General features: G+C 40.1%; 1 protein-coding gene across 1 annotated transcript; it reads left to right on the top strand.

Moving 5' to 3' along the window:
* The first annotated feature begins 2201 nt into the window (after window positions 1-2201).
* Window positions 2202-23498, top strand: BVES (blood vessel epicardial substance). Its single transcript, XM_035109313.2, has 9 exons — window positions 2202-2373; window positions 3954-4002; window positions 6278-6511; window positions 7884-8008; window positions 12912-13099; window positions 13797-13905; window positions 17092-17259; window positions 19624-19765; window positions 20779-23498. The coding sequence occupies exons 3-9, from the start codon at window positions 6289-6291 to the stop codon at window positions 20883-20885; spliced, it is 1062 nt and encodes a 353-aa protein (XP_034965204.1). The 5' UTR covers window positions 2202-2373; window positions 3954-4002; window positions 6278-6288; the 3' UTR covers window positions 20886-23498.
* The last annotated feature ends 1294 nt before the right edge of the window (window positions 23499-24792 follow it).

Raw genomic sequence — 24792 nt, 5'->3', positions numbered from 1 at the left:
ACTTTGTTGACTGGGAAGTTGGGTGGTCAACAAAATAAATGTCTGGCTCATGTATGCAGAAGCATCTTCCCTACATGAATTGTGTGGACAGATGATGATTCTTCTGCAGTTCCTAATGCACAGGAACATAGGAAGCTGCCTTATTCCAAGTCAGGCCATTGGTCCATCTAGCTCAGAATCGTCTACACTGACTGGCAGCAGCTCTCCAGGGTTTCAGGTATGTGACATTTCCAATCCTACTACCTAGAACATTCAGGGATTGAAGCTGGGAACTTCTGCATATGCTTTGCCACCTCCCTGTGGCCCTTTCCAACATGCTGCAGCAGCTGGGTTTGCCCAAGAGACATCAGTAAATTTATCTGCAACCACTTCCATGAGGAAGTAGAAGAGGATTTTCTTCTATACATTCATTATTATATATGATGTGAAATAATGTATTTTCATCTTTTGGTAGAAGACGAGATGAACAGCAAGATGCTCAGAAACGTTAGAAGAAAATATTTTAATAGCTATGAAGACATAATATTTTCAAATGGTTGTTCCTTGGCTTTGAATTAATGAGATACATTGAGATACATTCTTTAGATGTATTTTTGATGCATAGCATGAATAACAATTTATTGTACACCGCTTCCCCTGGTGTAGATTTACAATTTTAATAGTTTCATGCCTGCCATTGCCTTTATAGGACAATCACGATTATTTAGAGAGTAGAGAAAAGCAGAAATACCTCCCACATTTGTGGGAATTACAAAATATTATATATTATTACAGTTTATTCTAAAACATATATACCCATTTTCCTTCTTCCAAAGTATTTCAATCAGATTATTATTTTATTAGCATGTATTTAGATAGATGAGAATCGATACAAAGTGAGAAGAGGTAATCGAGTACGTACATTGTAAGAAATGGGAAGAAAGAAGACTAAGAGAAAATCTAGATACAATTACAGGGGGGATGAGAGAGAGGGAGGGGGAAAGAGAGAGAGACAGGAAGGTCTAGACACGTGGACCATCAAGGAAAGGCCCTTGCAAACCTCACCACTGGGGAGATGGCAAAACTCTGCAAGGTTATCTGGAACATGCCCCCTTCTTGCTCAAACGGGGCAAGAGGGAGTTGTTCTGGAGAGCTTCAGTGGTCTTCCCTCCCTCCAATGGGTGGGGGACACCAACACCAAAGCAGAGCTTCTCTGGTGATGGCTGAAGTGGCGGGGAAGACAGGATGCTGCCTCTTGCATTTCTGCCGCCCAAAGTGGCTGCTTCACCCCATCTCACCTGCAGGCCAGCTCTGTTGCCTAAGTTTAACCACCATCATATTTCACGGGGGAAATAGTAAACCATGTCAGACCAATGGCCCATCCATGGGCATAGCCAGGGGTGTGTGGTGGGGGCAGCTGCTCCCCCAGCCAAGTAAATAAATAGAAATACTTAACTGACCAATTGTGTGGCAGATAACTTGGTTCTGCCCTCCCCCCAATAAATCCTGGCTACTCCCATGGGCCCATCTGCCTCAGTGTGGCCTGCACTGACTGGCAGTGGCTCTCCTTGGTTTCAGGACAGGTGTGTCTCCTAGCCTTACCTGCAGGTGCCAGGGGTGGAATATGGGACCTGTTGGAGCTACTGTACAGCCTTTCCATTTTCCTCATCGTGTCCAAATCCTGCTCCCTTATCTGGGAATTAGGGCATCTAGTCGGAGAATATGGATTCCTGGTAAATGTGGGAATCACCTCGTTCTTTAATTCGTAGCTCCTCCCTCACCTGAGAAATTAGCAGGCTATTTCACACCTGCCGTGGTACTCCGGTGGCCATTGGTTCCTGAACCAAAGCACAGCAGCCTAATACCCTCTGCAATAGAAGCATTAATTAAACCTTGTTTTATGCGTTTGGTTGGTTTTTTTTGGGGGGGGGGAGGAGCAGCAGCTGGGACCTAATAGATTCTCTGCTATTCAGTGCTGAAAAGAAACACTCGGCCCATGTTCAGATGCACTCCGAATCTCGTTTAAAACGCCTCCCAACGGCGGGAGCCACAGCTGTTTACATCTGCCTGAGTCCCCGCCGTCCAACAGCCGGCGAAGAGAGGGAAGGGCCCGTCTGCCCGGAGCTATGCCTTCGCCTTCCCGGCGCTTGCGCGCTGCGTCTGCCGCCGCCGCCGCTCTCGAGAGGTCGCAGCAGGCGGCGTGCGAAGGGAGAGCTGGCGCCGCCCGCAACTTGGTGGCGGCTGCTGCCCGCTGCCTATTTTAGTCAAAACCTCCGCCCCGGGGGCTCGCGCGTGCTTCGCCTCGACTCCTTCAGCGAGAGAGGGCGCCCTCGGAGGAGCTGCTGCCGGAGGAGACCCACGGCGGGACGGAGGCGCCTCAGAAGCGAGCGGCAGGTAAGGCTGCAGCCCCGACGGAAGAAGTGGGGCGAGGCGGCGGCAAGCGCGGGAAACGGGACGCCGACTAATCAGCTGTGGATGTGGGAGAGGCTCCCGCGAGGGGTTTTCTTGGCAGCCTGGTGGCCCTTCGGGCTCGCCTCCCCTTGCTCAGGAGAAAGTTTTCCCGGGAGTCGGGCGCCCCTCGCGCGCGCAGGCAAACCCCTTCGAAGAACGGCAAAAATTGTGGAGGGGCGGCAGAAATTCACTTTGCGCGTGCTCAGAGACGCAGCTGTAAGACTGAATCCGTTTCCCGCATTTCCTCAGTAGAGCGCAAGGCAGCTGCGCATAGCAGTCCCTTCTTTCCCCAGACCTGGGTAAGCTTAGCAAGGTCACCTACCTGCCTAGTCTGTGCCATAGAGACATAGTGTAGTAACTAAATGGTATTGGAGTGTTGGAAAGGGACCTCAAGAGTCATCTAGTCCAACCCCCTGCAATGCAGGAATCTTTTGCCCAATGTGGGGCTGGAACCCACAACTCTGAGATTTTAAACGTCTCATGCTCTACCGACTGAGCTATCCCAGGGGATAATTTCATATGCTGCCACTGTCAGAGGTGAGCTCAAAGTGTGACAAGCGCAAAAGAATATATTGGTTCCCATAGTACTCAATCACCCCTTTCTCTCTCTCTCTCTCTCTCTCTCTCTCTCTCTCTCTCTCTCTCTCTCTCTCTCTCTCTCTCTCTCTCTCTCTCTCTCTCACACACACACACACACACACACACACACACACACAGCTGGAGTTTAAGAGTTGGACTGTAGAGCCCCTTGCTTCCTTTCCTTGAGAGGCAGTCTTCACATGCTGAGTTATTCCTGCTTATTACTCCTGCAGCACCTGACTGCTTGAATGAGTCCTGATGCTTAAGTCCTAAGCTTTTCTGAGGCCTGGATCAATTTAAGCTGAGCACCTGTTGTTGTCCCCAGCCAGGGCCTTCCTGTTTTCTGGTGCGCTTGTGTGCAAAGCTCTGTCACAGGCTGGAATGTCAAGGAACATTTCAGTGGAGACACCCCCAAGTGGTGGCCTGCTTATCTCTTTACAGTGGTTCTTTGTGAAGAGAGCCTGCAGTAATTTGGCTGTTGGGCTATACTGTACTGGCTTATCTGCCACCCCTGTTTCCTTGGGTGCCTTCAGTTGCTTACTGAGGAGGCGACTCCTGCTGTTGCTCCTTGCTTTGACCCTCTTCATTTCAAATACATTCTTTAATAAGTATCTGCTCACAGGTATATGAAAGGCGGTGCACTTCATATTTGAAGCCCAGCAAATATAGGATGCAAAATAAATGCAAACTGAATTAATTTATATAAATAGATGCAGTCACGATCTACTTGAAATAACCCTGCCAAATGTTTATGGATATGCTTTACAAGAGCATACTGAAAGCCTGCAAAACTACATTAACAATAAAATGTGTTTTGCTGATTATTTTCGGGGGGTGGGGTGGATAAAACCTTGGTTTAATGTTCATTTTGAGTCAAGGGTTTGGCTACTGTCTTTTTTTTTTAAGGCTGAGTGGAATTAATGCATTACTTTGTCTGTTTGCAGGTCATCAGCTATTTTTAAGGACACTTGTTGTGAAGCAGCACAAAGCCAGGTGATTCAAAAAACACAGTGGTATCCCATGAGGAATTTCCACAATGGTTTGTTTATCTATGATGCTGTGCAGGGATCAGTATTTCACGATACCTAAAGTTCAGAGTTTATCTCTCTCCCACTCCTCCCCACTTCACACAGTTGTACTCCATGAGTTGGAGGGCAATGCAGAGGGTGGAGCTTGTGTGTAGGCTTTTCACGCTTGCAGTGTGCCCGGATAGGGCTTAGGATTTTTGTGTGTGTGTGGTGTGTTATATATAGCTTGCCTCTTCTCAGTGACTTGTGCTAGTGTGCAAAAATACCCTACTACTTTCAGCCCAAGCCTAGGCATGAAATTCAGTGGGATTTATTCTCTAGTAAACACTGCAACCTTAAAGGTGTATTTCATCCTGTACTGAGCAATTTGTCAAAACAATTTTTTTTCTTCCAGTAGCACCTTAGAGACCAACTAAGTTTGTCATTGGTATGAGCTTTCATGTGCATGCACACTTCTTCATGCACATGATGTGTGTATCTGAAGAAGTGTGCATGCACACGAAAGCTCATACCAATGACAAACTTAGTTGGTCTCTAAGGTGCTACTGGAATAAAACAATTTTTTATTTTGTTTCGACTACGCCAGACCAACACGGCTACCTCCCTGTAACTTGTGTCATGTGTAAATGTTTATAGGCATAAATAAATAATCCTAATAAATTAATAGCAATAAATAAATAAAAATAAAATATTAGTGCAGGATAAAATGCAGGTGATAATAAGATTTTACATTCTAGCCCATGCCAGGTTTTACTGTCTCATTAAATGTAAAGAAAGAAGTTTTGATTCTGATATGCATATAATGCTAAAAGCCTTTTCAAGATACAGTATTGTTGAATGCCTGTGCTTTTAAAATTCGAAATCTAATGTGGGCCTGACTTTCGACAAATTAATTTTGATGTGCTTTCTTGTATAGCTAACTGCCACCCCACCTTTGTGCTTGCATGGTAATTGTACATACAGTTCTTGCAACTTAAAATGTTAGAATATGCAGAACTTTCAGGTTTAACCCACAGAATAAGAGCGCAAGAAGAACTTATATTTAAAGAAGAGTGAAAAATATTTATTGAATATATGGAAAATAATTGTACACAGCTGAAAACACTGGCAGCATTAAGATAAATTCAACAGAGTAAACAATATTTGATTGAAGTGAAAGTGGAAAATTGATTTGAATGGTTATAGTAAAATATGCAGGAAAGTATGATATGAAATATGAACCATGGAAGGAGAAGAAGGGAAGTCATTGGATATTTTAAAGTTTGTAAAATGTTTAATTTAAAATGTAGGAAAAGGAAAACTCAATTCAAATTATTAAAAAAAGGAAAAACGACTTTAAAATATTCCACCCTATATAAGTTGTTACATTTGTGTTCTTTTCCTTCCCTGTCTTCTATGTGTTGGTGGTATTTTGACATTATTATTACCAGGCAATAAAAAGTACTTGGCTCAACTTGAAAAGCATGAATACAAACCAGGAAAAAAAAACTGAATAGGAACTGCCAAGAAAGCCACTGTTAAAACTAAACAGTGCAGAGAAGCAAAACAGTTAAGAGTTCTTTGCCCCTGTTAAGCATAACATTTTGTAGTTTTCAATTTCAATACTAGGGGCTAGTTGTGTATCTAATTAAGAAGTGCCCCTTACTGATGCCCATGCATGGACAGTTCTGCTTTGTGGTCAGATGCATTATCTGCCCTTCTGTCGTATTTGGAGATAAAGTAAACCTGTTTCTGCTGCACTTAAAATTGGCTGTCAGAAAAATTGTGCAGCCTTTTGCCTCTCAAGCATTGTAAAGTGCTATATTTAGTAGAACTATTTAATGTCACTGCCACATGACAGTTTGATAGGTGTGGGATAGATAAGGGAGACTCACTTTATTTTTAAGTATCCCATGCCAATACTGATCTAAAGCATAGAAGCCACCTTTGGCATACACTTCATGCATGCAGAAAGCTGATATTTTGCCGTGGACAGCAAAACAGTTTGGAGTAGCTTGGATACATATGTTGTCTTTTGTTTTTATTTAAAAATAGAGTGATAGTGACACACACACACATGCAAAAACTTTTCGGAATGTTAAATCTAAGAGTTTTTAACCTCTGTGAATATGGTCTCCAGTACAATTGTATCTGTTGGGGGAAAAAACATTGATTCAAGCGGCAAGTGTGAAACTATGTGTTGTATTTTCCATTCTTATTTTAATGTTTTGTTGTTGTTTTTTAAAAAACAATTTTAACAGGCAAATTCAAGATGAATCCTACAGAAGCAAATTCAATCATGGTGACCCCTTTGAGTTTCAACCCAGATGTCAACAATCCCATCTCTATGCCTTTGAATGAAACTCTTTGTGAAAACTGGAGAGAGATTCATCATCTCGTGTTTCATTTGGCCAATATTTGTTTTGCTGTTGGATTGGTTATTCCAACCACTTTCCATCTTCATATGATTGTCCTACGAGCCATGGTAATAATAGGTAGGACAAACAAATATTTAGGAATACACAAAAGCTTTTATATGCCAAATAGATTTTCTTCTTGTTGCATACTAGTCCCCCCCCCACTTCTTCCATACCACAACACAAACTGCTTTTGAAATACAAAAGTAATTTGCGGTGCAGAACAGGATTCTACAGTTTAGCATGGCATGGAAGAGTTAAAGCCAGAAGAGGTAACTCTGGCTCGTACATGACTGCTCTGTTCTCATATTGAGGGAGCATTGATTTAGAGCAGGCTTCCTGAAACTCGGCCATCCAGATGTTTTTGGCCTACAACTCCCATGATCCCTAGCTACCCTGTTTCCCCTATTTTAAGACGTAGTCATAAAATAAGCCATAGCAGGATTTTTAAGCAGTCAAGGAATTTAAGCCATACCCCAAAAATAAGACATAGTGATAGGCGCAGCAGCAATGCCACCCACGGCAGGAGGAGGAGGAGGAGGGAAAAAATAAGACATCCCCTGAAAATAAGCCATAGTGTATTTTTTGAGGAAAAATAAATATAATAAGGTGTCTTATTTTCGGAGAAACACAGTAGCAGGACCAGTGGTCAGGGATGATGGGAATTGTAGTCCCAAAACATCTGGAGGGCTGAGTTTGAGGAAGCCTGATTTAGAGTGTATCTGATCTGTTGGGTGTCCCTACTAGTAAGGTTACACTGGGCCTCATCAGTGGTGGCACCCAGCTTATAGAATCCTCTCTGACAGGTTCAGGAACCACTAACACTATTGTCATTTTACATAGCTTTTAGTATTTATGTGTTTTTGTGTGTATGACTTAATTGAATTCCTATTACTGCTATACTGATTGTATTACTGTGTCTATTTTTTTTAAATTCTCTGTCTTAATGTTTTTAGTTGTCTCTGATATTGCAGCATTTTTTTTGTAAACTACTTTAGATATTATTTTAATAGAAAGGTAGCCTATACATACAAACAGCTGTATGGTCCCAATACACCTCCAGTGTACTTGGTGACACGCATACATGCCAATGGCATGCACAGCGACCTTCTGCCAGCCATTATGTTTTCTGGGATTTTTTTTTTTTAGCTTTGCTCATTGTCCATACATGCTTATCACTGTGGCACACATTATATTGTAGTTGCACTGGAATGCATTTGCATTCATATCATGCCTATGAAGGGCCAGTGTACGCCTTGCAGCTTAATTGCCCTAAGGAGGAGCAGCATTATTATTAATATATGGAAGTAAACTAAACAGAATATTTTTATTCTTGGAATACCTAACTGAGGAGGCTGGGGGGGGGACCAGTCACAGTATTCTATGGAATCATAGTTCTTTGGACACGTGTGTGTATACATAGTCATTTGACACATTTTGTTTTTGGCAGGATGTGCACTATTCATCATCTGGGCAACGCTATTCCGTTGTGCTGTGGATATAATGATCTGGAATACGACATTCCTTGTTATCAACCTTTTGCATTTTATATACTTGCTATATAAGAGAAGACCGGTATGTACATCACCACTAAACTATTGATAAAATGTCTAAGGTGCTACTTTAAAAGGACTATACTCTTCCATCTTGATTCTAACAAGTCTATACATGAATTATCATTCCTACAACTCTTGAGAGCTTTGCTTTCAAGTATTTGTTTTTTTAAACATAAAAATCCTTCATAAAGAGGCCTTTAATTCTTTATGAATTCCTATTTTTTATATTTATTTTTTAGTATACAGCCACCAAATTTTCATTTGTGTAACCTGCCATATTGGTTCAACATGAATCCAATGTGTCCATTATGGCGGTGTCCATTATGGCGGTGGTTGTTTTTCCGTTTTCAGGACACTTAATTCTTTATGATGTAGGGCATCCGGCTCATTATGACTAGGGTAGCAAGTCTTCGGGTATTTCCTCCACTCATCTGCTAAACGAGTTACCCCGGCAGGAAAAATAGATTGATTTAAATCAGTTTGTGCTGGTGACCAGTAATCACTGAATTGTACTGACATTTTTGTTGTATCAAATATGAAATGGTTTTCTGTGTAATACTGTAACCAATTTACAGGATATAATTGAAAGGCATCAATTAAGTAATAAGCAGGAAAATTCCTTGTACATGATTAAGGCTATGAACATTTCTCTGAGAGTAAGCCCTGTTGGAAGATCCAACTGTACTGTAAGTCATTCAAAGTTATCTTGAGCCATCAGCAAATAATTTCTTTCTATATAGCAGAGTCCCAAATTTCAGTTACTATAGATCAGTGACAAGCAGTTAATTCTCTAAAAGGGGGTGGGTGTGCCTTGCTTCCTCAGCTATTTTGTTTTTTGGAGGGCAACTGTGTATCTTTCAGTGCCTAGCAATACAACCTAGCAGCCCCTACTGAAGCTGTTCTCCAGCCTCTTAAGATTTTTTAAATTGATTCTGTGTTGCTCGGTATTGACTTTCCCTTTAAGTGTTGCACCTGAGTTGATGTTTCGCTGCTTTGTCATGTGTGAAACTAAAAAGCTGGTTTGGCCCTCTCTTGCTATCTATGCCACATGTAAAAATGAATGTCTACTGTAGGCGTTACATTTTTCATACAACTCCTTTTAACTGTAGCCTGATTTCTTAAGAACATGCTGATTCAGAGCTCACCTGTTGGATACTAAACACATGTTTGATTGAGCAGCCCACATCTGGAACATGTGGTGGGTGAAGGAACCATCTTGAATGATTTGGACTGGGGAAGTTTAAGCCCTTCCTCTCTCCGTCATGTTGTGCACTGGTGAAGTTGCTTTAAAAAATTATAATAATGGAAGCCTGATGAGGAACAGTTGAGGAAATTGGCCATGTTTAGCCTGGATAAGACAACATTGATAGGAGATATGATAGCTACCTTCAAATAGCTAAAGGGCTATAGCATGGAAGATGGAGCAAGCTTGCTTTCTCCTGCTCTGAAGGGTAGGACCCAAACAAATGGACTCAAGTTATAAGGAAGGAGATTCCAACTAAACACTTGGAAGAACTTTGTGATGGTAAGAGTTGTTTGACAGTGGAAAGGATTTCCTCAAAAGGTGATGGACTCTCCTTCCTTGAAGTTTTTTTTTAGCAGAGGTTGGATGGCTGCCTGTCAGGGATGCTTTAGTTGAGATTTCTGTATTGCAGAGGGTTGGCTCCTCGGGATCCCTTCCAACTCTACAATTCCATGATTCTATGCTCCAAATATACCAATTCAGACAATCACAGTAAATGCAACATGGAACAAAAACCTATAAAATTTCATTACATGAAAACATGGGATAACCTTTCTCCCTCCCTCTGCCCTCCCCAAAAGCAAACTTTCCTGGTATTAATGTCAAGTTGACTGGTTGGTAGTTACCTGGGTCTTCTCCCCCCCCACACACACACTTTTGTTTTGAAGATAGGGAACAACATTTGCCTGCCTGCAGTCTGCAGGGACCTCACCTGTTCTCCAAGAATTCTCAATGATTATAGACAGGGGCTCTGACACTACATCTGCAAGTTTCTTTAGTCCCCTTGGGTATAGCTCACCAGGCCCTGGAGATTTGCATTCATTTAAAGTAGCTAGGTGTTCCCTTACCACCTCTTTTCCTATCTTGGGCTGCAGCTCCCTCCTTGAAATGTTGTCATGAAATATTGAAGCCACCTCTCAAAAGAGTGAAGACTCATGTGACTGTGATTGCTTGCCTGTTTTAGACAGTGGGTTTGCTTTCTGGCTATCAATATTCTTCCTGTCTGTCTTGCTCTCTCTCTGTGTATAACTCAATAGCTCATCTGCTTTCCAACATCCTTCATAGTTTGGTTATTCATGATGAATATAAAACCCGCATCAAAATTGAAATATTAAGAGTGTTTCATTTAATCCAGTTAGACTTGATTTAATATATAAATAAAAAATGAAAACAGCACAGCAAGCTAGATGACTCATTCTTACAGTCATTGCACAAAAACTTAGTGTTTCAGGCTTATCTCTTTCCTCCTAAGCTGAATCTGCCATCAGAAGAGCACCAATACAATCGAAAGCTTTGGCATGGGAAAACAGGAATCTGATCTGCAATTTATTAGAAGCCTTTAAAATGCTGCCTTTAATGTTAACCTGAGTAGGGGTGGTCAAATCTGTCACTTTTGTTTCTCATTTTTCTAATACTCAGTTCTCAACATTTCCTTGCCTCATGAAAATTCACCAGCATTTTAGTGTTATTTTCTCCTAATACACACATTTTTATGCTATTTTGCATAGCATAATATTTGCAGTGCTATCTCTCCATATATATGCACACTTAGCTTTAATCTATGCATTTTTACTTGGCTGAAGAATTGCATGGCAAAATTAAGAGAAATTCAAATTTCAAAGCATGCTTGTGTTTCAATTCACATGTTTGAAAAGTGTAAGTTACCATACATAGGTTTGCCTTAAATGTGAACGGAATTATTTCCTGCTAATAAAGTCATTCTAGTTCTGCGATACACTGTATATGGGCACACTTTATATGGAGATGTACATGATATTTGCTCCTTTACTACTGAATAATTTTCATCTAGAGTAGTCCTCTCACACTGAACTTTCTACAGCTGTTCTGTAGCATCTGTTCACTGTGGCATGAGTGAACAGTATGAAAATGAAGCATGAAAAAACACTTTGACCTAAATGAACTGAAGGATAAAGGAGAAAATTCAGTATGTGGTTTAGTCTAATTACTTGGCAAAAAAATTGAGAATGGAGGACAGCTTGCAAGACTCCTAACATCTTTATGACAAATGAATACTCACATTTCTCTATAAACCCAAGGGCAATGCTCTTTTCCCCACAGAGCATACACACCTTTTTCCTTTCTTATTTATTAGCAAGAAATAATCTAAACTACAGACAAACTCACTCTCTTCCCTTGAATTATGGCTCTGTTATGCCTTTGATACTTATTTGTCTAGTGCTGAAGCCTTTCCTGTTTTTGCTCTTCATGACACCCACTTTCTCCTCTCTTTGCAAACCAATTTGGTCTCTGCTCAATCTGCTAATGTTTTTAGATACGGTAGGACACACTGTCCTGGGTAGTATCTCTATTGATTCAGGAGCACAGCTAGATATGAGCCAGTTTTTTCTCACCCTCTTTCCTGTTTTGGTGCATAAATGAGTGTAGAATGTTAGACACCCTTTTCTCTTTCCTACTGCATCTTATAATGGACTGGCTTTTGCAAGCCTTTAGAGTTGTTTGCATGGCTCTCTGGCCATTTCCCACTTCTTAGCGAAGAACCAAAAGAATTATATTAGTACTTTGCTTTTGTGCATTACCTGTAGAGTGCTCAAAGTGCTTCACATAACTTGCTTTTCTCACTCTAGCCCTGTGACATTTTTTTAACCCCCTTCTTGCAGTTGGGAGTGTGTGGCGATATAATGAGACATGTTGAAGGTCACATAGCTATTTCACAGCCAAATTGAGATTTGACCTGAATGCATCCTGATTTGTAGGTCAGTTTCTTCGGGTATAAACATCTACATGATGGAAGCAAGTTTCATTGAACTCAGATGCAGGTCCCATTGAGTAAACGTTTAGAGGATTGTGCTCTTAGCCACTGTGCTTCACCAGCTCTATGCTACAACAGGTAGAGAAATAACTGGGAAAATAAGGAAATATCTGATTACCTATTTTATTAGAATATAATTCTATTGCCATTTATATCTGTATTACTGCATAGGTTACATCTGCTTGTAGCCATGAGTGTGATATCAAAATGAAACAGTAAAGGTAAACAACCCCTGGATGGTTAAGTCCAGTCAAAGGCGACTATGGGGTGTGGCACTCATCTCCTTTCAGGCCAAGGGAGCTGGCATTTGGCCACAGACAGCGTTCTGGGTCATGTGGCCAGCAGGACTAAACCGCTTCTGGCACAACAGAGCACTGTGATGAAAGCCGGAGCACACAGAAATGCCATTCATCTTCCCACCGCAGTGGTACCTATTTATCTACTTGCACTGGTGTGCTTTTGAACTGCTCTGTTGGCAGAAGCTGGGACAGAGCAATGGAAGCTCACCGCATTGTGTGGATTCAAACTGCTAACCTTCCAATCAGCAAGCCCAAGCGGCTCAGTGGTTTAGATCACAGTGCTACCTGTGCCTTTTGAAACATTTTAAACTGTACAGGCACTTCCTAGCTTAAATGTAGGCTGGAAGAAACTGGTATTTCCACACCCAGAAAAATACAATGCAACTTCTAACTCTGATATTATTATTTGAATTTCTATGGTAAAAGCACATCTGCTTATATGTATAACTATAGTGTTAGATGTATCCCATTTGTCAGTTTCTTTGATGCTACATTGGAATAAAGTTGTCACTGGTTTGTATGTTTGTGTTTTGGGTAAAAAGGATATTTTAGAGTCAATGCTGAAAAATACTTACTTTTTGTGTTATAGATAAAGATAGATAAGGAGCTCAACAGTCTGTATAAGAGAATGTTTGAACCACTCCATGTGCCTCCAGAGTTGTTCCAAAGACTGACAGGACAATTCTGCAACATTCAGACACTAAAAGCAGGTCAAGCGTATGCTGCAGAGGACAAAACATCAGTGGACGATCGATTAAGCATCCTGTTAAAAGGAAAGTACGTGCTTGAAAAAAGTTTGAACAGGAGTAGTCCTTTTCATGGCATAATTGAAGTATGGAAAAGTGGAAATGAAAATCGAAAGGGACTGTAGTACACAATAACTTATGTCCTCTTTTATACATAACATTAGCTTTGAATAATTTGAATTTATGCAGTAGCAATTGAATGCTGCTTTCCTCCACTGCTTTAAGATACTGCTTTGAGGTAGCAGTAGCTTTTACTGATCTCTGCAATGCTTGAGTAACCTGCTTCTTGGCATCTCACCTACCTTTGTGGTGTCAGTGAGCTGTAGCACTCTCTCATGCCACAATGATTCCTAAGTTGTTGATTCACTTTAACTATACCTTAGTGTTAAATCAGAGCTATACCCACCCCAAAGCAATATTATATCACTTAAACAATCATGGAGAATCCTGGGGAATGTTGTTTGTTAAGGGAGTTGCTCTGTGACCTTTAATGAAATAGAGTTCCCATAATTCTCCATGTCTAGTTCATTTCTCCCCCCACTCCTCACTGCAGGATACAGTATGCAAGTCTACCTTTTGAAGTGGGAAGCCTGCTATATTAAAAAACATATCTGTTTTTGAATCCCAACTTCCCAGGGTTCTAAACACAGTAAATTATTGTATTCCAGTATGAATTGAATTGTTGTGCCTCTGGTATTTTCATATGTTTTTCATATTTTTATCATCAGAATGAAGGTCTCCTATCGAGGGCATTTTCTGCATAATATTTACCCCTGTGCCTTTATAGATTCTCCTGAATTTCGATCAACTCAGATGCATCGAGGTGAGAAGTTCCAGGTATGGAACTGTTCTGTTGGGTGTGAATGTAATTATTGATGAAGAAAATTTGAAGTGCTATAGTTTTATGGGCAGCATTGAATTAATTGTCTTAACTTAACAAGTGGCAGTGTTGTGTTGCTTGTTGAGAGCTGCAAAATTATACAGTTTCTTTGGATTCTAAAGGTTTAACACAAGTACCATAATAAATATTGGATAAAATAATCATATGAATCTGTTGTGGGACTAAAGAAACAGAATTGTAGCATTGGAAGGGACCCTGCAGGAATGTACAGCTGTCCCATATGGGGATTGAACCTGCAACCTTGGTGTTATGAGTACCACACTCTCACCAAGTGAGCTATCCAGGCTTGTCTAATGTTAATTTGAACACTAATCTACTTAAAAAGAAGCATTCAAGATGAATAAGGGCAGCAGTAGTACTCTCTCTTCCATATTCTAAAATGATTTGAACCCCGAGGCCCCTGTCGTTTTTTCATAAAATGCTGACAATTGTAAATATAAATTTCACCACCACCCCTTCCCCTTTTCTTCCTGACCTTAAACTGAACTCAACACTAATGTTTCATAACAAATGTAATTGATCTGTAGAAAAGACTGTATAACCTGAAAAAAGAGAAGAGGCATGAACTTTTGTAAACCAAGAAAATCTTTCTATATATATAAATAGATATATATATATAGATCTTCTTCTTCTTCGATCACTCGTAGCCGAGTAAGATTGTCTTCCATAAACACGGTTTTAACAATGAGTCTGTAAGTGACTGTGGAGGCCAATTCTGGATCCACACATCCTTCCACAGTGGGGACATTGGTTTCCAGGTGGGAGTTGATCATGGTGTGGATTTGCCAAGTGTGCCTTCCTCTTAGCACGTTTCTCCCTTGCGTCCTGAGATAGTTTCTTCAAAGCCCATGACACCTTTTGTAAAGGCTGTTCTCCAACTGAAGTACTCGCAGGCCAGTGTTTCCCAGTTGTCGGTGTTTATACTACATTTTTTTAGATTTGCCTTGAGACAGTCTTTAAACCTCTTTTGTTGACCACCAGCATTACACTTTCGGAATAGAGTAGTTGCTTCGGAAGACGATCTTCAGGCATCTGCACAACATGACCAGTCTAATGAAGCTGATGTTGAAGAATCATTGCTTCAACACTGGTGATCTTTGCTTCTTGCAGTACACTGATATTAGTTCGCCTGTCTTCCCAAGCGATTTGTAAAAATTTTCAGAGACACTTATATTCACTCTCTGAAAATTTTTACACATCACTTGGGAAGACAAATAAATAATATATATAGCACCCAGTTTTGAGGCTGCAGATCTTTAGTGAGTTCTTGTTTTTAACTATGCAGTATCTACTTGATCGTAAAGCCAGGACAGAGGGTTGATACAGTGTCTAAAACTGGTAATTGATGTAATATGTTCCAGTCAAGAACTGGGCATAAAGCCAAGGTGAAGTAGCTGTCAAGATATCTTCATCTCTGCACTGGAAGGAAGTTATGGGATACTTAACACTATTCCTAATAGATTATTCTTGGTCATTTATTTGTTCTGAGCGGAGAGGAAACCACCTAATTTTAAAGGAGTAGTTATTTGTATCTCTTTTATTTAGATCAGGGTTTGGGTTGGGGTTTTTTTTTTTTACATGAAATGGAAAATGTTCATTTTATGACTGATGGGTACACATTCCCAAATTTCTGTTTCTATATATATGCAGGGATGGACATTGTATTGCTGTAGCCCACCTGAAGATGCCTACTTGGCAGGTGGTATATGAATAGCTTAACTAAATGTGTACACCAAATTAAAAACTGGTTCATGGCATCTCCTGGCATGCTTTTATATTGGGCATAGATAATTTTGCTTTAACATATTTTGGGAGACAGCACATTCATGTTGTTATTTTTTTTGAATGATATTTATTTATTTTTTCCCATCACCAAACCTGAACATTGTTCTTCATGCTTGTATACATATACATATACATATACATACATATACATACACATATACATTTATGTTTGTTTGTTACAATTTTTCGTATCGTATTTCTAATCCTCCTTTCCCAGAAAAAAAAAGGGAAAGGAGAAAAGAAAAGAAAAAAAAGTAAATTTTATCTTTGGACTTCCTGTTATCTCCATCAGCATACTCTCCTCTTTTTGTCACAGAGTGTATATTCAATCCATGCTATCTCTGTTTTTACATATCGTTTGACACTCCGGGAGACAGCACATTCATAATTCACTTCCCAGTCAGGATCACTGATCATTTCTTCCCTATGAGTCTGGGGTAGGCTTTGGCTTGGGGTTTCTCTTTCTTTCTTTCTTTTCTTTCTTTCTTTCTTTCTTTCTTTCTTTCTTTCTTTCTTTCTTTCTTTCTTTCTTTGTACACTGGTGCCATCTGCTGGATGCATGTCAATCTTAGCAAACTAGCTACCTTTTGCTTTTACTGGATGGTGTATATATGAATCAACCCAAATTTGTTGCTGCTGTCTTTCTCTAAGCCATAAAGATGGTGTGCAACAGATCAAGACAATTAAACATTGTAATGTTTTAAAATTTTATTGTCTATTTCAAACAGCAGCACTAGTTAAAAAAAAGAGGGTCAAAAAAGAGTGATATTAAATCTTTATTTTAATGTTTGCTCTTTTTTAACATTTTGTATATTATCATTATTGTTGGTATATATTGAAAGTAAAAATAATTGGTTGCTATTTTTAAATATTGTATTAGTGCATATATTTTTGTTGTTGATAGGACCATGACAGTAGAAGCAGCAAGACCACATACAACAGCAAAGTTTGGGGCCTGCATATAGTGTGTTAATCTATATTCCTTTATCCATATTTGGCCTTTTTAATCCCAGACATTGGTGTCCATCTTTTTCATTCCCTTTATGCAATAGATTTGCTCACAGGGTGCCTTTAATTAAATGGATTTGGAAGGCAGGTTTCCAAAACGTCAGAAGAGTTTTCCTTGCAAATTTCTGTGAAATTTTGGGAACCCATTGGTCCTGATCTATCTGTTAAGCACATTCTGTGTTAGATTGTGGATGTAGTGTTTGAAGGACAAACCACTATTGATACATTTGTGTTACGTCTCTTTCTGCTGAACATCCAAACTAAAATGCATTGTGGTCAGTGGTACCCATTAAAGCAGTGCTAATTCTATGAATATACTTTCTTTGCAGGTCTCCATTACTGCTGATGATAACTGCAAATTTTTATGCTGGTCCAGAGAGAGACTTACCTTTTTTCTGGAATCTGAACCATTCCTCTTTGAAATATTTAAGTACCTTATTGGAAAAGATATTACAAACAAGTTATACTCATTAAATGATCCAACACTAAATGATAAGGTAAGGCTTTTATCTCTGCTATTGGAAACTGTGCAGCTGCTATATAGTTGTCCTCAAATTTTAAAAATGCATCTTCCCTTTCCATGCTACCTTTTTATATATTTGTTACATTTTGAATAATAGTATCATAGAATTGTAGAGTTGGGAAGGCCCCCCAACCCCTTCAATGCAGTAATCTCAACTAGATCATTCATGAATGTCCTTAACTCTAGGCCTAAAGGAGGGCTGGTGGGAATGGTTGGGTGCAATTTTGCTGAAGGAGGATGTCAAAAACTTCAGAATAGCCAGTTCTTGTGCTTTATTACGAAAAGCAGCTTTATTAAGACTTACAGCAAAGCAGCCTGCCAGTTTGGGTTTAAGGTTCAGAACAATGATGGTCATCCAATCTCTGCTTACAAACCTCCAATGAAGGAGAGCCCACCACCTCTCAAGGGAGTGAATCTTCCCTGTGACAGCCCTTTAAATATTTGAAGATGGCTATCATATCTGCTCTGTCTTCTCCAAGCTAAATGTGCCCAACTTCCTCAATTTAAGACTTGGTTTCCAGACCTTTGATCATCATCCTCTACATACATTCCAGCTCGTTAATATCATTCTTAAATTGTGGTACCCAGAGCTGGACACAGCATTCAAGGTGTGGTCTGACCAAGACAAAGTACAATGGAACTATTTCTTCCCTTGATCTAGACCAGGCATCCCCAAACAGCGGCCCTCCAGATGTTTTGCGGCTTAGGACCCTCGTACCTACGGGACCACCTCTCCTGGTACGCCCCCCAGAGTACCTTAAGGTCCACAAATAACATTCTGGAGATTCCGAACCATAAGGTGGTTAGATTGGTCTCAACTAGGGCCAGGGCCTTTTCAGTACTGGCCCTGACTTGGTGGAATGCTCTTTCACAGGAGACCAGGGCCCTGTAGGATTTGTCATCTTTCCGCAGGGCCTGCAGGACAGAGCTGTTCCGCCTGGCCTTTGGGTTGGATTCAGTCTGACCCCTGTGTTTTCCTCCCTCATGGTTTTGATTTATGGACTACTGGTACTTAAAATGAGGCTGCATTTTAAATTTTAATATTGTATTTTAATCTGTATTTTAATTGTCTTTTCTTTTATGTCTTATTGTAATTTTATTGGTGTTAGCCGCCCTCAGCCTGGTTTTGACTGAGGAGGGTGGGGTATAAATAAAATATTATTTATTTATTTATTTTGAGGCTTCCCATCATCCCTTACCAGTGGTCCTGCCAGCTAGGGATCATGGGAGTTGTAGGCCAAAAACATCTGGAGGGCAGAGTTTGAGGAAGCCTGATCTAGACACTATAATTCTGTTGATGCAGCCTAGAATAGTATTAGCTCTTTTTTTTGCTGTTGCATCACACTGTTGACTCCCGTTAAGCTTGCAGTTTACTAAGAGCACAGTGATGACTGTCATACCAATTTCAAGTTTCCAGGAAAACTGCATTTAGCATACACCTGTGGAAAGTAAGAAATCCATGAATAATTCTCGAAAGGCCTCTTACTAGCAGAGCATCTCAAAAAATCATCTACCCAAATCTTCAAATTCCTGCCCTATAAATCCAGCCTGGGGGGGGGGTGTCTACTTAAATGAGCCCTGCTAATAGCTGGTCCCAGTTCCTTGGAAAAGGTATGTATGCCCTATCACATACATGGCAGGCTCCAGTGATGCAGGAGTGTGTCAGGCTTGGATCAGGAGGAAGCAATTTCAAATCCTCACAGAGCTATGAAGCTCATCAGGTGACCCTGGGACCATTCTCCAGTTCTTAGCCTAGCTCAGCTAATGGTGCCAGGTGAAAATTGACACCTGACGCCCTTTTAAAATGTGTTGTGGAAGGGGGGGGGATTATTGGGTTGTCTTTATTGTGTATTTTCTGTTTTTTTATATTGTGAACCACCCTGAGAGCTATGGGTGTAGGGTGGCATACAAATAATACAGTGGTGCCCCGACTTACTAATTTAATCCGTTCCGAAGGCACCTTTGTAGGTCGGAAAATTCATAAGTCGAAAAAGGCCATTGGAAACGCGATTTCCCATAGGAATGCATTGGAAATGGAAAATTTTCTTAAGTCGAAAAATCCCTATCTAAAACCGCCGCGGTTTCCTTTCGGATGTCGAGACATTCGTAAGCGCGCGGCCATTAGCCCGATTTGTAAGTCGAAAAATTCGGTTGTCGAGTCGTTCGTAAGTCGAGGTACCACCGTAATCGCTTTTGTGAGCAAAAAAATGGTGGGAATGGAAGAAATGTCTGCCATTCTGAGATCCTTGGAAGAAGTAAGACTGGTACTGAAATGCAAATAAAGATCTGTTCAGGTTTATGAATGATGAAAGATTTGGTATAACTTGTTTCTCTACAGACATCCCAGAAAATAGATCGACAGCCTAATTTGTGCTCACAACTTTCTGTGATGCAAATGAGAAACAGCATGGCTAGTTCAAGTGACAGTGAAGATGGCTTGCAACATTTTCTCCGTGGGACTTCCACTACCTCAACCCTTCGTGAGTCATTAACCAACATTTCCAGCTAGTCAATTGCAAGTGTCATGAGGATGTTTTGTGGGGAAAATACTTTAGCACAAGGGGAAATACCTTTACACTCAGACATTAGTCTGTGGGCTCAGGCCATGATTTTTTTTTAAAAAAAATAATAATCATGTCCTCACATTCATGCTCATTGCACAGTGACTGCAATCAAGCAATGATTTTCATGTGTGGATGGGACATTGCAGTTCAGGCTCATCATTCATATCTTGTATCTCAATGTGCTGCAGTTTCTACATGGTCGCAAATTATCAAATGCTATGCAGGTTTTACTTTATTAAACTTCTATGCCACCCTTCATCTGAGGATCACAGGGTGGTTTACAATATAGAAACACAAAAACACATAACATACTAACAAATGAAAACAGTGCCCCTATGTACAGTAGTTTAAAAGGCCATGAATTGTAATATTTATTGCAAGCTTTGATGCAGTGCCCCAATTTGTTTGATGCTGATCTGAGCAAGAACTACCGTACTTAAAATGCTGGTTAGGGAGTACAGATTTTATATATATATATAAAAAAAACCCTGAAGGAATGAAGTAACAATAGCTGCTATGGATTTCATAATTCTGCTCTCTTGCATTCAGCTTTACTTTCAAATTGAACTGATATAATGCTTTGTTTTTGTATGCTTGCACCCTTTTAAGATTTTCCCCCCAAGAAATGTACAGTACATGCATTTTAGATTCCAAGAGATGAGAAAGTGCTCACATCCTCAATAGTACTGCTCAAGATGGGGAGCAATACTGAAAATGAACCATAGGTGGTACTAAGTAATTCTGTTTTTTATTGTTTGCCTGTCTGACACCAGTATTCCCTCTAAGCTAGCTTGCTCAGATTTAAACCGAAACATTTCATTTCCTTGAAAGGACATATACCTTCTTACTTAGAATGTGGGTGGAGGTGCTGGTTTTTGTCTCCTTTTTGAAGTGTAATTATTTTTATTTCCTTTTTTCACTGTTGACAGGTCAGCCATCTCCTTGTCTAAGAACATCAGCAAAAATGAAACCAATTGATGAAAGTGTGGAAGATGATGTCTTTGATCCCCCATCAGTCAAATCAACTAAAGTTTAGCAGTGATCTTGCCAAGCAGAATTTCAGTGAACTACTACAAGCGTAGTCAAAACGCATAAGGTTAATTTTTTATTTTTTAAAAATACATATGTATATTTGGCCAGACACACATATGCCAGAAAAAAAAGACTGAGTGAACCCCCTTAACCATATTACCTGAAAAATAAATAATGCTGGTTTTAGTGGGACTTGAAGCCCTATTCTGGGGCTTTGTGTGATTGGAGGAGTAGAATGCCCCGTTTGAAGCAATAGTGTAGGAAAGTCTGTGCTTGTAATGGAACCATCTGCACAGGAATGGCTTCTCTTTTGAAGTGAATGGGAAAGTCCTCACAGCTTTGGATTCTTGGACTGGAGCAAATGTGTCTGGAAATGGGGTTTTAAACAAGGTGTCAAACTTTGGTTTGCAGTTTATGTTCCAACAAATCAATTCATTTGCGAAGCTGTGCCATTAAAAACTGGTTTTTTAAAAAGCCAATAAATGCAGTACTGATACACAGATACGCTTAACACTTGAGCCTTCTTTTGACCTCACATTTGTGAGACTTGGAAGCGCAGGAATCGGCTTCTTGCTGCTGCACTTGCAGAGGTGCAGGATCCTTCCCCTCCCTAGGCCACTTGTTGGGTCAGTAGGGGGAAAGCAGACATCTGGGCTGAGGCCACTCCCATCTTCAGCAGCCCTGCCTAATAATATTAAGACTGAGCATGGTCAAAGCTGAAATATGTAATCAATCTATTGTGTTGTGTGTCACAATCACACTGTATGTCTATTTGTAAGAGGGATACAGGACTTGCTTCACACTCTCCTAGCTCCCATTTTCTGCTGATGTGCAGGTTTGGCACTTGGACATCTTGGCTCCTGAATGCTGCAAATCCGGAAGTGAGTGTTCGGCTTTGCAAATGTTCTTTGGAATCCGAATGTCCAACGGGGCTTCCGATTGGCTGCAGGAGCTTCCTGCAGCCAATCAGAAGCCGCGCTTCGGAAGTCAAATGGACCCCTGGAACACATTCCGTTTGACTTCCAAAGTATGACTGTATTCTTAATCATGGCACACTCTGTGAACTGGTACAAATAATATTGCAATCATAAATATAACTTAATTGTAACCACATTTCCCCCCTTTCAGCCATGTGTAATGTATAGTTCTATAATGTGATGTCTATTGTAACTGGACACAAGACCTTAAGTATTCAAAATACTATTGCAACAAAAATGATTTGCGGTGTACTTTTGGGTAAATGCACCAGTATTTCATGTGGTAGGGCAGAGTCACAGTGCTTGAATTAGTCTCAAATCAGTGGGCGTTTGCCATTGACCTCAATGGGATGTTGGCCAGTGGTGGGAAATCTGTTCCCCTGCAGATCGTTGTTGAACAACAATTCCCCATTATATAGCACATTCACCACACTAAGGCAAATTGGTTCTCCAATATAATAGCTGGAGGCCCACTATCACTGCTGTAGGTTGTATTTCATTATGTGCATCAATGTTTGATATGTACTTATGTTACACTCCTTTTCTAAGAATAGAATACATCCAATGCTGCTTTTTTCATTGGACTTTGCATAAACGCTGATGGAGAGAATAACACAGTGCCTTTTTATTTTGATTCCAGCTGCATCGGATATATATTTATGGTAATACAGAGATTTCTTCATCCCAAATTAAACACTTCCATAGATTAAAACTGGAAAATTTAAGGATGTGCTTAACTACCAATGAAATAATGGAAGTATATAATTTTAGCTCATCTTTGTGGTTTTTCTAAGTTGGCTGTTGCAAACATTTGTTAATTGCAAGTATCATAATGAAAAGGCTACAAGAGTGGGATGTCATTAGCAGAAGCCTCTGGAAAGAGAACCTCATTTAAATGGCAAAGAAATCATACATGGGAGGGGAAATGTAGTTGTCATGGTGGGCAAACCACAAAGATGAGCTAAAGAGAGAGTCATCCTCCCCCCCCCTCTTTGCTGGCATGCTTTAAAAAAAATCCATATCCATTAGTCCCAGTAGGAAGGAAAAAACTATACTAGCCCTGGGCAGGACTGGCAAACTTTCATCTCTATTTCAGAATTGGATTCGGAAAACAGCAGCATTTTGCATCCAGCAGATCCTAAACTACCTCCACTCCTCCCTCACAACTTTTTTGTTTTTTGCCTTTAGCTATTGGAACACAGGCAATGATTGAATAACAGTGGCTACAGCCATGAGGGAGATCCACAAGATTCCTTGGTCCCAGGGACCACCCACCCATAAGATTGCACCATACAGATATTTACTAGACTTAACTGAAGATTTTGAGGGCTAGGAAGTGCAGCATTGAGATCTCTTCTCCAGTTTTTCAAATAACCCCATGATCTTTAGCAGCTCGCGTAAGCACCTGCCTTGTTCACACTGGTGCCTCCCTTTATGTAAAGTAGCTAGAATTGCACCTTTGCTGGATTGATCCTTCAGAGAAATACTGCTTTCCAGTATGTTTGTTATTTATGTTTTAAAAAATGAATGTGACTGGACTAGATTATAGACAAGTTTATAATTCACTGCTACATTGATGCTGCACATATGGCACAATGTTACTAACTGGAATAAAGCTTTTTGAAAACAATCGTATATAAGAGAGAGATTTAATTTTTCTGTACAATAAAACAATAAATACATATTACATACCTGCATTTCTTTAGCCCTCTTCTTTATCAGCCAGCTAATATGAAACACTAGCAGCATAGGGAATTTGTTCTGTCCTGTTGTAATGCACAACCACATTCTTATTAGGTTCATCAGTATCCTCGACTTGCTGGTGACCTGATGCTGATATTTGAAGACAATCTGCTGTAGGACTTGTACCATCCGTGTTGAGGTGATCTTTTGGACTCTAACTCTTAACAGCCGCAACCAGCATAGCCAATTTCTCTGGGAGTTGTCACCCATCTGAACAGCAACATATTAAACCCTAAGGGGTTTTGTGGCAACCATGAAACAGCCCCACTTCATTGCTAGGCCTGCAAAGTGGTCCCAAACAATGAAAATGAGCTTCTAGATGTCCTCTATTACCGAATTGTGGTCACCAGGCTATGCCATTAAATGTATGGAATCTAGTTGAGGAAGCTTTCCCAATATACTTATCAAACTTTATATATTTTTGTGGATCATGCACGTTTCATGTTTTAAAGGGACCCCCCCTCCCCCCATAAGTAACATGCAAGTTGGTTTCAAAATATTAGTCATAAGAAGCATGAGTTGGGTTGAATCAAATGCTTTTTCTGACTTTCATATTACGCTAGTCACAGCTGTGAAAAGGGGTGGACTTGTACTCCTGAAAAAGTTAACAGGGAAAATAAAACAATTTTGGCTTTCTGACAGAAGAATTATTGCAGATGTAAGATTGGAAATAATGGGTGTGGGGGGGGGAGAGAGACTACTCTACATTTAAACATTTTAATAGCCTTTCAGAATAGGAAACATTACGAAGTGTCATACTAGCTCAAGTATTCAGTAAATATACTATTTTATATAAAAGGTAATAAATACATATAAAAATTTAATTCAGCTGTATTTATTATGGTTAAAATACCTATTCTTATGCCTGAAATGCCTAACTTTGCAAATTATCAGATTACATTTTTGTTATCTGGCATACAAAATTCTTGCCCACCTATCTGCATTTGGTATTCTTTTTAACGCTGGAATAGAAAGCTGTCAGAACATGCACTGGAAATGGAAATATTAATGCTACAACAACAATGAATTTTCCTAAGCCCTAGGTAAGCCTCCTTCACAAGCTTCAAAGCTAGTTAGGATACAGAAACGGAAGCATAAGGATTTCTTCCGTTGTAAGAATTGGGCAATAAAAGTGCACTCGGGAAAATCTTGTATGTACTAGAACCTCCCCCACAAACAAGCTTATAAGCA

Source organism: Zootoca vivipara, chromosome 3, assembly GCF_963506605.1.
Source record: "Zootoca vivipara chromosome 3, rZooViv1.1, whole genome shotgun sequence".
In the NCBI taxonomy this organism is placed as follows: domain Eukaryota; kingdom Metazoa; phylum Chordata; class Lepidosauria; order Squamata; family Lacertidae; genus Zootoca; species Zootoca vivipara.
Note: the sequence above shows the minus strand (reverse complement) of the source record. Positions and strands in the feature narration are given on the sequence as shown.